Source organism: Lithobates pipiens, unplaced genomic scaffold (assembly GCF_037356315.1).
Source record: "Lithobates pipiens isolate NorthernLeopardFrog02 unplaced genomic scaffold, aLitPip1_a1.2 Scaffold_23, whole genome shotgun sequence".
Taxonomy (NCBI): Eukaryota; Metazoa; Chordata; class Amphibia; order Anura; family Ranidae; genus Lithobates; species Lithobates pipiens.
In genome coordinates, this window is record NW_027507785.1 from 154,566,699 (window position 1) to 154,579,707 (window position 13,009).

The following is a 13,009-nucleotide window of genomic DNA, read 5'->3' on the forward strand; positions in this document are numbered from 1 at the left end:
TGTGTGCTCTCTCTCCAGTGTCCCCCTGTGTGTGTGTCCTCCTTCCAGTGTCCCCCTGTGTGTACTCTTCCTCCAGTGCCCCCCTGTGTGTGTGTGTTCTCCCTCCCAGTGTCCTCCTGTGTGTGTGCTCTCTCTCCAGTGTCCCACTGTGTGTGCTCTCTCTTCAGTGTCCCCTTGTATGTGTGCTCTCTCTCCAGTGTCCCCCTGTGTGTGTGCTCTCTCTCCAGTGTCCCCCTGTGTGTGTTTTTCCTCCCTCCAGTGTCCCCCTGTGTGTGTGCTCTCCCACCAGTGTCCCCCTCTGTGTGTTCTCCCTCCAGTGTCCCCGTCTGTGTGTGCTCTCTTCCTCCAGTGTCCCCCTGTGTGTGTATGTACTCCTTCCAGTGCCCCCCTGTGTGTGTGTGTTCTCCGTCCAGTGTCCTCCTGTGTGTGTTCTCCCTCCAGTGCCCCCTGTGTGTGTGTTCTCCCTCCAGTGCCCCCCGTGTGTGTTTTTCTCCCTCCAGTGACGCCCTGTGTGTGTTCTCCCTCCAGTGTCCCCCTGTGTGTGTTCTCCCTCCAGTGTCCCCCTGTGTGTTTGTGTTCTCCCTCCCTAGTGTCTCCCTGTGTGTGTGCTCCCAGTGTCCCCCTGTGTGCTCTCTCTCCAGTGTCCCCCTGTGTGTGTGTGCTCTCTCTCCAGTGTCCCCCTGTGTGTGCTCTCTCTCTCCAGTGTCCCCCTGTGTGTGTGTTTTCTCCCTCCAGTGTCCCCCTGTGTGCGTGTGTGTGTGCTCCCTCCAGTGTCCCCCTGTGTGTGTGTCTTCTCCTTCCAGTGTCCCCCTGTGTGCTCCCCCTCCAGTGCCCCCCTGTGTGTGTGTGCTCCCCCTCCAGTGTCCCCCGTGTGTGTTCTCCCTCCAATGTGCCCCTGTGTGTGTTCTCCCTCCAGTGCCCCCCTGTGTGTGTGTGCTCTCTCTCCAGTGTCCCCCTGTGTGTGTGTTCTCCCTCCAGTGTCCCCCTGTGTGTGTGTGCTGTCCCTCCAGTTTCCCCCTGTTTGTGTGTTCTCCCGCCAGTGTCCCCCTGTGTGTGTTCTCCCTCCAGTGTCCCCCTGTGTGTGTGTGTTCTCCCTCCAGTGACGCCCTGTGTGTGTTCTCCCTCCAGTGTCCCCCTGTGTGTGCTCTCTCTCCAGTGTCCCCTTGTGTTGTGCTCTCTCTCCAGTGTCCCCCTGTGTGTTCTCCCTCCAATGTCCCCCTGTGTGTGCTCTCCCTCCAGTGTCCCTCTGTGTGTGTTCTCCCTCCCAGTGTCCCCCTGTGCGTGTGCTCTCTCTCCAGTGTCACTCTGTGTGTGCTTTCTCTTCAGTGTCCCCTTGTGTGTGTGCTCTCTCTCCAGTGTTTCCCTGTGTGTGCTCTCTCTCCAGTGTCCCCCTGTGTGTGTGTTTTCTCCCTCCAGTGTCCTCCTGTGTGTGTGTGTGCTCCCTCCAGTGTCCCCCTGTGTGGGTCTTCTCCCTCCAGTGTCCCCCTGTTTGTGTGTGTGTGTGCTCCCTCCAGTGTCCCCTTGTGTGTGTGTCTTCTCCCTCCAGTGTCCCCCTGTGTGTGTGTGTTCTCCCTCCAGTGTGTGTGCCTTCTCTCTCCAGTGCCCCCCTGTGTGTGTGTTCTCCCTCCAGTGCCCCCCTGTGTGTGTGTTCTCCTCCCAGTGCCCCCTGTGTGTCTTCACCCTCCAGTGTCCCCCTGTGTGTGTTCTCCCTCCAGTGTCCCCCTGTGTGTTTGTGTTCTCCCTCCCTAGTGTCTCCCTGTGTGTGTGCTCTCTCTCCAGTGTCCCCCTGTGTGTGTGCTCTCTCTCCAGGGTCCCCCTGTGTGTGCTCTCTCTCCAGTGTCCCCCTGTGTGTGTGTGCTCTCTCTCCAGTGTCCCCCTGTGTGTGTGCTCTCTCTCTCTCCAGTGTCCCCCTGTGTGTGTGTGTTTTCTCCCTCCAGTTTCCCCCTGTGTGCGTTTGTGTGTGATCCCTCCAATGTCCCCCTGTGTGTGTGTCTTCTCCTTCCAGTGCCCCCCTGTGTGTGTGCTCCCCCTCCAATGCCCCCCTGCGTGTGTGTGCTCCCCCTCCAGTGTCCCCCCGTGTGTGTTCTCCCTACAATGTCCCCCTGTGTGTGTTTTCCCTCCAGTGCCCCCATTGTGTGCTCTCTCTCCAGTGTCCCACTGTGTGTGTGTTCTCCCTCCAGTGTCCCCCTGTGTGTGTGTGTGTGTGTGCTCTCCCTCCAGTTTCCCCCTGTGTGTGTTCTCCCTCCAGTGTCCCCCTGTGTGCGTGTGTTCTCCCTCCAGTGCCCCCTGTGTGTTTGTTCTCCCTCCAGTGCCCCCTGTGTGTGTTCCCCCTCCAGTGACCCCTGTGTGTGTGTGCTCTCTCTCCAGTGTCCTCCTGTGTGTGTGTGCTCTCCCTCCAATACCCCCCTGTGTGTGTGTTCTCCCTCCAGTGCCCCCCTGTGTGTGTGTTCTCCCTCCAGTGCCCCCCGTATGTGTGTGCTCTCTCTCCAGTGTCCCCTGTGTATGTGCGCTCTCTCCAGTGTCCCCCTGTGTGTGTGTTCTCCCTCCAGTGTCCCCCTGTGTGTGTTCTCCCTCCAGTGTCCCCCTGTGTGTGTGTGTTCTCCCTCCAGTGACGCCCTGTGTGTGTTCTCCCTCCAGTGTCCCCCTGTGTGTGCTCTCTCTCCAGTGTCCCCTTGTGTTGTGCTCTCTCTCCAGTGTCCCCCTGTGTGTTCTCCCTCCAATGTCCCCCTGTGTGTGCTCTCCCTCCAGTGTCCCTCTGTGTGTGTTCTCCCTCCCAGTGTCCCCCTGTGCGTGTGCTCTCTCTCCAGTGTCACTCTGTGTGTGCTTTCTCTTCAGTGTCCCCTTGTGTGTGTGCTCTCTCTCCAGTGTTTCCCTGTGTGTGCTCTCTCTCCAGTGTCCCCCTGTGTGTGTGTTTTCTCCCTCCAGTGTCCTCCTGTGTGTGTGTGTGCTCCCTCCAGTGTCCCCCTGTGTGTGTCTTCTCCCTCCAGTGTCCCCCTGTTTGTGTGTGTGTGTGTGCTCCCTCCAGTGTCCCCCTGTGTGTGTGTCTTCTCCCTCCAGTGTCCCCCTGTGTGTGTGTTCTCCCTCCAGTGTGTGTGCCTTCTCTCTCCAGTGCCCCCCTGTGTGTGTGTTCTCCCTCCAGTGCCCCCCTGTGTGTGTGTGTGTTCTCTCCTGCCAGTGCCCCCTGTGTGTCTTCACCCTCCAGTGTCCCCCTGTGTGTGTTCTCCCTCCAGTGTCCCCCTGTGTGTTTGTGTTCTCCCTCCCTAGTGTCTCCCTGTGTGTGTGCTCTCTCTCCAGTGTCCCCCTGTGTGTGTGCTCTCTCTCCAGGGTCCCCCTGTGTGTGCTCTCTCTCCAGTGTCCCCCTGTGTGTGTGTGCTCTCTCTCCAGTGTCCCCCTGTGTGTGTGCTCTCTCTCTCTCCAGTGTCCCCCTGTGTGTGTGTGTTTTCTCCCTCCAGTGTCCCCCTGTGTGCGTGTGTGTGTGATCCCTCCAATGTCCCCCTGTGTGTGTGTCTTCTCCTTCCAGTGCCCCCCTGTGTGTGTGTGCTCCCCCTCCAATGCCCCCCTGCGTGTGTGTGCTCCCCCTCCAGTGTCCCCCCGTGTGTGTTCTCCCTACAATGTCCCCCTGTGTGTGTATTCCCTCCAGTGCCCCCATTGTGTGCTCTCTCTCCAGTGTCCCACTGTGTGTGTGTTCTCCCTCCAGTGTCCCCCTGTGTGTGTGTGTGTGTGCTCTCCCTCCAGTTTCCCCCTGTGTGTGTTCTCCCTCCAGTGTCCCCCTGTGTGCGTGTGTTCTCCCTCCAGTGCCCCCTGTGTGTTTGTTCTCCCTCCAGTGCCCCCCTGTGTGTGTTCCCCCTCCAGTGACCCCTGTGTGTGTGTGCTCTCTCTCCAGTGTCCTCCTGTGTGTGTGTGCTCTCCCTCCAATACCCCCCTGTGTGTGTGTTCTCCCTCCAGTGCCCCCCTGTGTGTGTGTTCTCCCTCCAGTGCCCCCCGTATGTGTGTGCTCTCTCTCCAGTGTCCCCTGTGTATGTGCGCTCTCTCCAGTGTCCCCCTGTGTGTGTGTTCTCCCTCCAGTGTCCCCCTGTGTGTGTTCTCCCTCCAGTGCCCCCGTGTGTGTCTGCTCTCTCTCCATTGTCCCCCTGTGTGTGTGTCCTCCTTCCAGTGTCCCCCTGTGTGTGCTCTCCCTCCAGTGTCCCCCTGTGTGTGTTCTCCCTCCCAGTGTCCTCCTGTGTGTGTGCTCTCTCTCCAGTGTCCCCCTGTATGTGCTCTCTCTTCAGTGTCCCCTTGTGTGTGTGCTCTCTCTCCAGTGTCTCCCTGTGTGTGTGCTCTCTCTCCAATGTCCCCCTGTGTGTGTGTTTTCTGCCTCCAGTGTCCCCCTGTGTGTGTGCTCTCCCACCAGTGTCCCTCTGTGTGTGTGTGTTCTTGCTCCAGTGTCCCCGTGTGTGTGTGCTCTTTTCCTCCAGTGTCCCCCTGTGTGTGTATGTACTCCTTCCAGTGCCCCCTGTGTGTGTGTGTTCTCCCTCCAGTGTCCCCCTGTATGTGTGTGCTCGCCCTCCAGTGTCCCCCTGTGTGTGTTCTCCCTCCAGTGTCCCCCTGTGTGTGTTCTCCCTCCAGTGCCCCCCTTGTGTGTGTTCTCCCTCCAGTGCCCCCCTGTGTGTGTTTTTTCTCCCGCCAGTGACGCCATGTGTGTGTTCTCCCTCCAGGTTGCACTTGATGGACTTGTGTCTTTTTTCAACCTCACCTACTATGTCACTATGTATAGTAATTTAACACATGGTCTTAAGTGCTGGTGTCTTTAAAAAAAACATTATTGATCTGTGCACTTAACAAAGGGATGCCCAGGGAGCTCAAAACCATATTGTTACTTTCATGCTTTCTATCTGTAATATTACTATGATATAGCTATTGGAAGTTGGGGGTTGCTTCTATTGGCACTCATATTATGCTAACCTAAATGTGCATCAGCACAGTGACAGTAGGTGTGGAATTTTACACCACTTCTAGAACACATTATAATGTTTGTTTTTTGTCATACACAATTTAGAATAAGGGTAATGACACTGGCATTCTAATTCTTGCACATATTGTTTCCTGTTAATTTTATGTGTGTTTTTTTTTTTACATAGGCTGAAAACTACATTTGGTGTCCCACTACTTTCAGCAGGAAGCTTCGGTCTGTCCTGTGATTACAAACAGTATCTCACTCGCATTTTAATTCCAGCCAGAAAGATAACCTATTTCTTTTATGAGTTCTGGAAATATAGTGAAAATTCAATAAAACCTGTGTGGAATACGGTATATATATATAAAAGAGAAGGCCATGCAGAATCCTGCTACTGGTAAGTAATGCATGTAACCTTCTGAATGAGGCATGAAAAACAGTATCTACTGTGAGTGTTATTATTGTGGAATTCATATACCGTATATACTCGAGTATAAGCCGAGATTTTCAGCCTCTTTTTTGAGGCTGAAAGTGCCCCCCTCGGGTTATACTCGAGTCATCGCCGTCTGCCTGCCCGATCAGCGTGTCGAGCAGACAGACGGCGGCCATTCTACTATTCAAAAGCCGCGCCTCCCTGTCTGTGATAGGCGGAACACTCAATTTCCCAGCAGTCAGTGGTCCGCCTATCACGGACATCCGCTCATCCTCATACTACGGACGAGGATGAGAGGATGTCCGTGATAGGCGGAACACAGACTGCTGGGAAATTGAGTGTTCCGCCTATCACAGACGGAGGCGCGGCTTTTGAACAGTGGAATGGCCGCCGAGGCGCCGACGCCGTCTGTCAGACGAGAAGAGCGGCGATCCTGGCATGGCAGAAGCACACAGGCTCGGGACGGAGGCGGGACGCAGGCTTGGGACGCAGGCTCGGGACACAGGTAGGCTGGACACAGAAGGCTGCACACACAGAGATGGATGGACACACACACAGGGATGGATGGACACACACACAGGGATGGATGGACACACACACAGGGATGGATGGACACACACACAGGGATGGACACACACACACAGGGATGGACGGACACAGGGATGGACGGACACACAGGGATGGACAGGCATGTCTCACTCTCGGCTTATACACGAGTCAATAAGTTTCCCAGTTTTTTTGGGGTAAATTGGGGGCCTCGGCTTATATTCGGGTCGGCCTATACTCGAGTATATACGGTACTAGCATTGTTAAAAGATTATGATATCTCCCATTGTGGCTTGAATCAGTCTGTCCCCTGACAATTATAGAAAAAAAAACTAGAAAATCTTTAAATAAACATTATCAAGAGGATGAATATTCAAGTGAGTGTTGGCACATTGGCTGTGGGTGCAGATGAGGCATAGTGACAGCACCATGTGCAAAAATGTGCATCAGAGTTGTGATGGCAGGTGCAGAAAGGTGCAATCAGTTTAGTGGTGGTAGGTTTATAAGGTGCATCAATGTCAGATGCAAAAGGGCTTGTTGGTTCAGTGAAGGTGGGTGCAGAAATGTGCCTTGGTTCAGTTGTGGCAGGTGCATATGTAGATATGTAGGTAAAATTGGAAAAATTTTGATGGTTCAACCTCACACAACACCTAACAAAGATGGCACCTCATCCCTGAAAATTTGAAACATAAATCAAAGAACAGGAAGGGAAATTAGGGATTTTCGCGGTGCAAGTTAACAAAGTACAATTAATTAAAGTACAAAATTTGTAGTACAAAAATTTATTAAGTTTGAAGTTAAAATCAGTAGCAATATATGCTTAAAAGATACAGAATAATGCAATACAGTGGTTGTTCTCGTCAAGCACACATAGTCCCGACATGTTTCGCATTGGATTGCTTCTTCAGGGGATGTGTGAATGTTTGAACAAAATCTAAACCAAAAATACAAAAATAGTAATAGAATATATCACAAAATTCATAAGTGCAGAGAGAAAAAAAAACCACCAAAACAACACAGACACACATCAAACCCACCTTCAACCACTACGTTGATGGTAAAGTAGGGGAATTGTCCACCTCGGGGGTTAACTGCAGCAGTGCTGAATCGCAGGGGGCTAAAAAGCCAACCCAAGGAAACTGATAACAAAAAGGTATGTAGTAAAAAGCGAAATTTGAAATTTTGGAATAATTTAAAGTTCTTTAATACATGACCTAATTTTAAGGTTGCTAAAATAAAACAGCCTTTTAGGGGTGAAAGACCCTCTAAAGTATAGAAATTGAGAAAGGTAGTACACCAATATATTTTAATTTAAAATATATTACTTACATAGGTTGGATAGTTGTAAGAAATGGGGACGCTCGTATTTTGAAAAAAATCTTTTGGAGCACTCAGGGAGACACACCTGCACAGAAGTACCAGCTGGGTGGCCAATCAAAGAAAAAACAAAACGAAGATTAGAAAGGTTAGGATAGGTAAGAAAGTATATCTCAAAAGGGTGGTATGTACATCAAAAACTGAGTGTTATGAAACACAAACACTCAAGCATATAGACATACACTAAGAATTACACATTAGCATCCCAAAGCATAGAATTCCAAGCCAGGGAGTCAATGCAGACATACAAAAAGAAACATGGACAATAGCCCAGGTCTAAAGGGTTGAAAAACAATCAGAAGGAAAAGTGAACGTTTGCAAATGAAAAGAACGATCGATTAAAGTAAATATAGAAAGATATAGCAGTAAGCTTACCAAGAAGTACAAAGTCTGGAGGATCAAGCGTCACCCTTGGCTGCGACCCGCAAAGGAATGACGGTATTACGAAGGCTTTTTATATGCCCCGCCATCAAGCCGGCGTCTGACGTAGTCGGCCTGATGCGGACAAAAGGAGCGCTATTGCGCATGCTCACCAATGGGACGAGACTGAGTAAGCCTACAAGTCCCATAATGCCTCAAGCATGTGGGCGGGGGAAAGAGGGGAACGAACGATGCCTTCGTAAAAAGCAACGGCATAGACGAACGTGGCCACCAATCCAACCGCCCAGTCAGGCGTGGAGGCAAAAACGATGGAAAAAGAGGGTCGGAAAAGGATGGCAAAAAATGGCCAAACCTTCCGACCGATGTAGGGGGAGCGTCGCAGCGCTAGAAAGGGGCAGTGGCACACAAGGCGCCTATGCCCCCGGGCGTCCGTGCGAACAGCACTGATGGGGAAACCGAGGAGGTGGACCATTCGGGTGGGGAATCATAAAAAAAAAAAAGGGGGAGGGCAAAAATTATTTCTCTGAAAGCTGCACATAATAATGTCATAACCATAATAATATCATAGACATATAAACATATACATAATGTATTCTTATACTCGTTATTAACAAACAAATCAATACAAACAAATTTCAAATAAAACAATGAAAAAATAAAATAAAAAAAATAACAAAAAAAAAAAAAAAAAGGGAGGGGGGGGAAAGGGGGAGGGGGAAATGGGAACCCAAACAGGTTCCCTCTCAGAGGGGCGGTCAGCAGGACTGAAGGGCCAGAAAAAAATATATCACAAAAAGGGTTTAAAGCTTAAGTTTTCATTAAAGCCAGGTGAAGTTGTAGCCCTTAAATTAAAAATCCATTCAGCTTCATGTTGAAGTAAGATATTATCCACACTGCCCCCTCTCACATCAAGGGGGATGTGTTCAAGTGCGGAAAAGGTGATAAATTTGGGATTGAAAGCATGGAAGAGGCCAACGTGCCGACTGATGGGCGTCTCCATTTTCTTTTTAATAATGGGTTTGATGTGGTCCTTGATTCGAATACAAAATTGTCGCTTTGTTTTACCTACATAAAATCCGCCACAAAGGCAACGGGCAAGATATATAACGCCCTGTGTTTGACATGTGACTCGATGTTTAATGGAGTGCCATTTGCCATTTGGCAGTTTAAGTTTGGTATGTGGGGCTGGGACATTTGCCTGCTATAATCGGACGTGGGTGTACTGCTAGCAGAGTGCCCGGAAGCACTTGGCTGTGACACACCTAATTCTACACCTTCATTCCTCTCAGAGCAGGTTTCAGAGAGGACTGAAGGTCTAGTGGGGTTGGAGATCCCAGCTGATGAGGAGCAAGGAGAGGTCCGCTTTGTTCTTTGGTGTGGGTCTTTGAGGTACGCTTGCCAACGAGCTGCATGGCAGGCCAACATATGTCTGGTCAAGCATGTGGTGCCCAAGCGGCTGATGTTTTGGCCACGCGAGATATGCTTGAGACATATGTTACAAAAAGCAGAAGTGCGATCTGATGCACTCGTCTCAAAAAAGGCCCACACCAAAGAACTTTTAGAATAACGCGCAGAGGCAGCGCCCTGCACAGGCGGAGCTCTGCGGTGTGATTCAGTCGGTGTGCTGCCCCTAAGCTGGCCCCCAGAGGGCATCCTGCCTCGTTGGACATGTGCCTCCTCCTCCTCCTCCTCTCTCCTACCAGGCACCCACGTGGAGTCAGTGCCCTCATCATCCCCTCCCTCTTCATCGCTGGAGCAAACCTGGCAGTATGCTGCAGCTTGTGGAACATAACTGCTAGATTGCTGCCCTTCTTGAACATCCCCTCTCTCTGTATTCACGTTACTGCCTTCCTTCTAGCCGAGTATCATCATCAGAGCCTACAAAACACTGGGCATCCTCCTGGAGCATGTACCCAACACTGTGCTCAAAGAGTTCAGGAGACTCCTCAGGTGGACGTGGTGGGTCTAGGGAATGAGTCACTGATGATGACATTGAGAGGAGGGAAGACGATGCGTTGGCAGCTGCTTTGCTAGTACCCTGAGCCTGGGTGAGAGAGGATGAGGAGGATGAAGAGGGCTTGGTCATCCACTCTACCAAGTCATTGGCATGTTGCGGCTCAACATATCCAGCTCCCGAAAAGAAGGACAAGCGTGTCCCATGGCCACGTGCTGATGATGATGATGCACCACGTCCACGACTAGCACTGTTGTCTCTAAACACAGAGCCTGCTTGCCCTCTTTTATCGGCTCGCGCCTGTCTGCCTCTCCTTGCTGGCCTTCCAGACATGGTAATGGCCTGAAGGGAGATGGGAAAACCAGCAATTGGGTAGTTTATATTGTGCTAGAGGCACGCACAACACCCACTAACTCCTGCAGATGGCTCAATTAGAGAAGAGCTATGTAGGTGGATATAACGGTGTATACTGGGTTCAGGGCACGCAGACAGCACGCACAATCTCCTACAACTGACTGCAAGCTCTATTTAAAATGAGCAAGATAGCTAGATATATAGATGGATATAGAGGTGTATACTGGGTTCAGAACACGCAGACAGCACGCACAATCTCCTACAACTGACTGCAAGCTCTATTTAAAACGAGCAAGATAGCTAGCTATATAGATGGATGTAGCGGTGTATACTGGGTTCAGAGCACGCAGACAGCACGCACAATCTCCTACAACTGACTGCAAGCTCTATTTAAAACGAGCAAGATAGCTAGCTATATAGGTGGATATAGCGGTGTATACTGGGTTCAGAGCAGGCAGACAGCACGCACAACCTCCTACAACTGACTGCAAGCTCTATTTAAAACGAGCAAGATAGCTAGCTATATAGGTGGATATAGCGGTGTATACTGGGTTCAGGGCACGCAGACAGCATGCACAATCTCCTACAACTGACTGCAAGCTCTATTAAAAAAGAGAAGTATAGCTAGCTATATACAGTGGTGTGAAAAAGTGTTTGCCCCCTTCCTCATTTCCTGTTCCTTTGCATGTTTGTCACACTTAAGTGTTTCGGAACATCAAACCAATTTAAACAATAGTCAAGGACAACTCAAGTAAACACAAAATACAATTTGTAAATGAAGGAGTTTATTATTAAAGGTGAAAAAAAATCCAAACCATCATGGCCCGGTGTGAAAAAGTGATTGCCCCCTAAACCTAATAACTGGTTGGGCCACCCTTAGCAGCAACAACTGCAACCAAGCGTTTGCGATAACGTGCAATGAGGCTTTTACAGCGTCCTGGAGGAATTTTGGCCCACTCATCTTTGCAGAATTGTCCTAATTCAGTTACATTAGAGGGTTTTCGAGCATGAACGGCCTTTTTAAGGTCATACCACAACATCTCAATAGGATTCAGGTCAGGACTTTGGCTAGGCCACTCCAAAGTCTTCATTTTGTTTTTCTTCAGCCATTCGGTGGTGGACTTGCTGGTGTGTTTAGGATCATTGTCCTGCTGCAGAACCCAAGTTCGTTTCAGCTTGAGTACACGAACAGATGGTCGGACATTCTCCTTCAGGATCTCTTGGTAGACAGCAGAATTCATAGTTCCTTTTATCACGGCAAGTCTTCCAGGTCCTGAAGCAGCAAAACAGCCCCAGACCATCACACTACCACCACCATATTTTACTGTTGGTATAATGTTCTTTTTATGAAATGCAGTGTTCCTTCTACGCCAGATATAATTGGACACACACCTTCCAAAGAGTTCCACTTTTGTCTCATCGGTCCACAGAATGTTGTCCCAAAAGTCTTGGGGATCATCAAGATGTGTTGTGGAGAAATTGAGACGAGCTTTGATGTTCTTTTTGCTCAGCAGTGGTTTTCTCCTTGGAACTCTGCCATGCAGGCCATTTTTGCCCAGTCTTTTCCTGATGGTGGAGGCATGAACGCTGACCTTAACTGAGGCAAGTGAGGCCTACAGTTCCTTGGACGTTGTTGTGGGGTCTTTTGTGACCTCTTGGATGAGTCGTCGCTGTGCTCTTGGGGTAATTTTGGGCGGCCGGCCACTCCTGGGAAGGTTCACCACTGTTCCATGTCTTCGCCATTTGTGGATAATGGCTCTCACTGTGGTTCGCTGGATTCCCAAAGCTTTGGAAATGGCTTTATAACCCTTTCCAGACTGATAGATCTCAATTACTTTCTTTCTCAATTGTTCCTGAATTTCTTTGGGTCTCGGCATGATGTGTAGCTTTTAAGGATCTTCTGGTGGACCTTACTGTGTCAAGCAGCTCCTATTTAAGTGATGCCTTGATTGTGAACAGGTGTGGCAATAATCAGGCCTGGGTGTGGCTAGAGAAATTGAACTCAGGTGTGGACAACCACAGTTATAGTATGTTTTAACAAGGGGGGCAATCACTTTTTCACACAGGGCCATGATGGTTTGGATTTTTTTTCACCTTTAATAATAAACACCTTCATTTACAAATTGCATTTTGTGTTTACTTGTGTTGTCCTTGACTATTGTTTAAATTGGTTTGATGTTCCGAAACACTTAAGTGTGACAAACATGCAAAGGAACAGGAAATGAGGAAGGGGGCAAACACTTTTTCACAGCACTGTAGGTGGATATAGCGGTGTATACTGCGGTACGCAGTAGGTGAAGGTACACAGAACACCCACTAACTCCTACACACACCAACACACTACACAAGGCTGCCGCGCTGGTGGCCTTATATAGTGTGGGGCGTGTACTACACAGCCTGAGCTATGATTGGCCACAGGCATCCTGCGTGTACTACACAGCCTGAGCTATGATTGGCCACAGGCATCATGGCTCTCCTCGCTGCCGGCGCTGTGATTGGCCAAGCATGTGGGGTCATAGTGCATGCTTGGCCAATCATGAGCCAGCAATGCACTGCGATGGCGCAGTGCATTGTGGGCCGTGAGCGCCACACGAATTTGGCGCGAACGGCCCATTAATTTTTGTTCGGAATTCGCTGAACGGGCGAACAGCCGATGTTCGAGTCGAATGTATGTTCGACTCGAACAACAAAGCTCATCCCTAGTCCAGAGTACAAACATGCATGCTTGGAATAAATGCTAAAAACAAAACATTAGCAGAAGGTACCCAAAGGGTGGCGCTAAAGAGCTGAAAAGCCACGTAGTACGTAACTACGTTCGTGTTTGTTGGCCGACAATTGTGTGGCGTTTGTATACAAGACACGTTCATGGCCAACGCCCTTCAGACAAAAGTCTGCCGTTTTGTCTGCGGAAAATCCGACGAGGCTTAAAATTTCATACTGATGCCATTGTTTTTACAGAAAAGTTCAATTATACATTCCCAACTACATCATGGTATATTATAGTATACAGTATTTCGAATATAAGATATAT

The 13,009-nt window shown here is 50.0% G+C and overlaps 1 protein-coding gene across 1 annotated transcript in view; it reads left to right on the top strand.

Moving 5' to 3' along the window:
• GUCY2C (guanylate cyclase 2C) overlaps positions 1-13,009 on the top strand; it is a 1,344,189-nt gene that overhangs the window by 131,693 nt on the left and 1,199,487 nt on the right. The window contains exon 4 of the mRNA XM_077452503.1: positions 5,118-5,330. Coding sequence (XP_077308629.1) covers positions 5,118-5,330 — 213 coding nt within the window. The remainder of the gene's footprint in view (positions 1-5,117; positions 5,331-13,009) is intronic.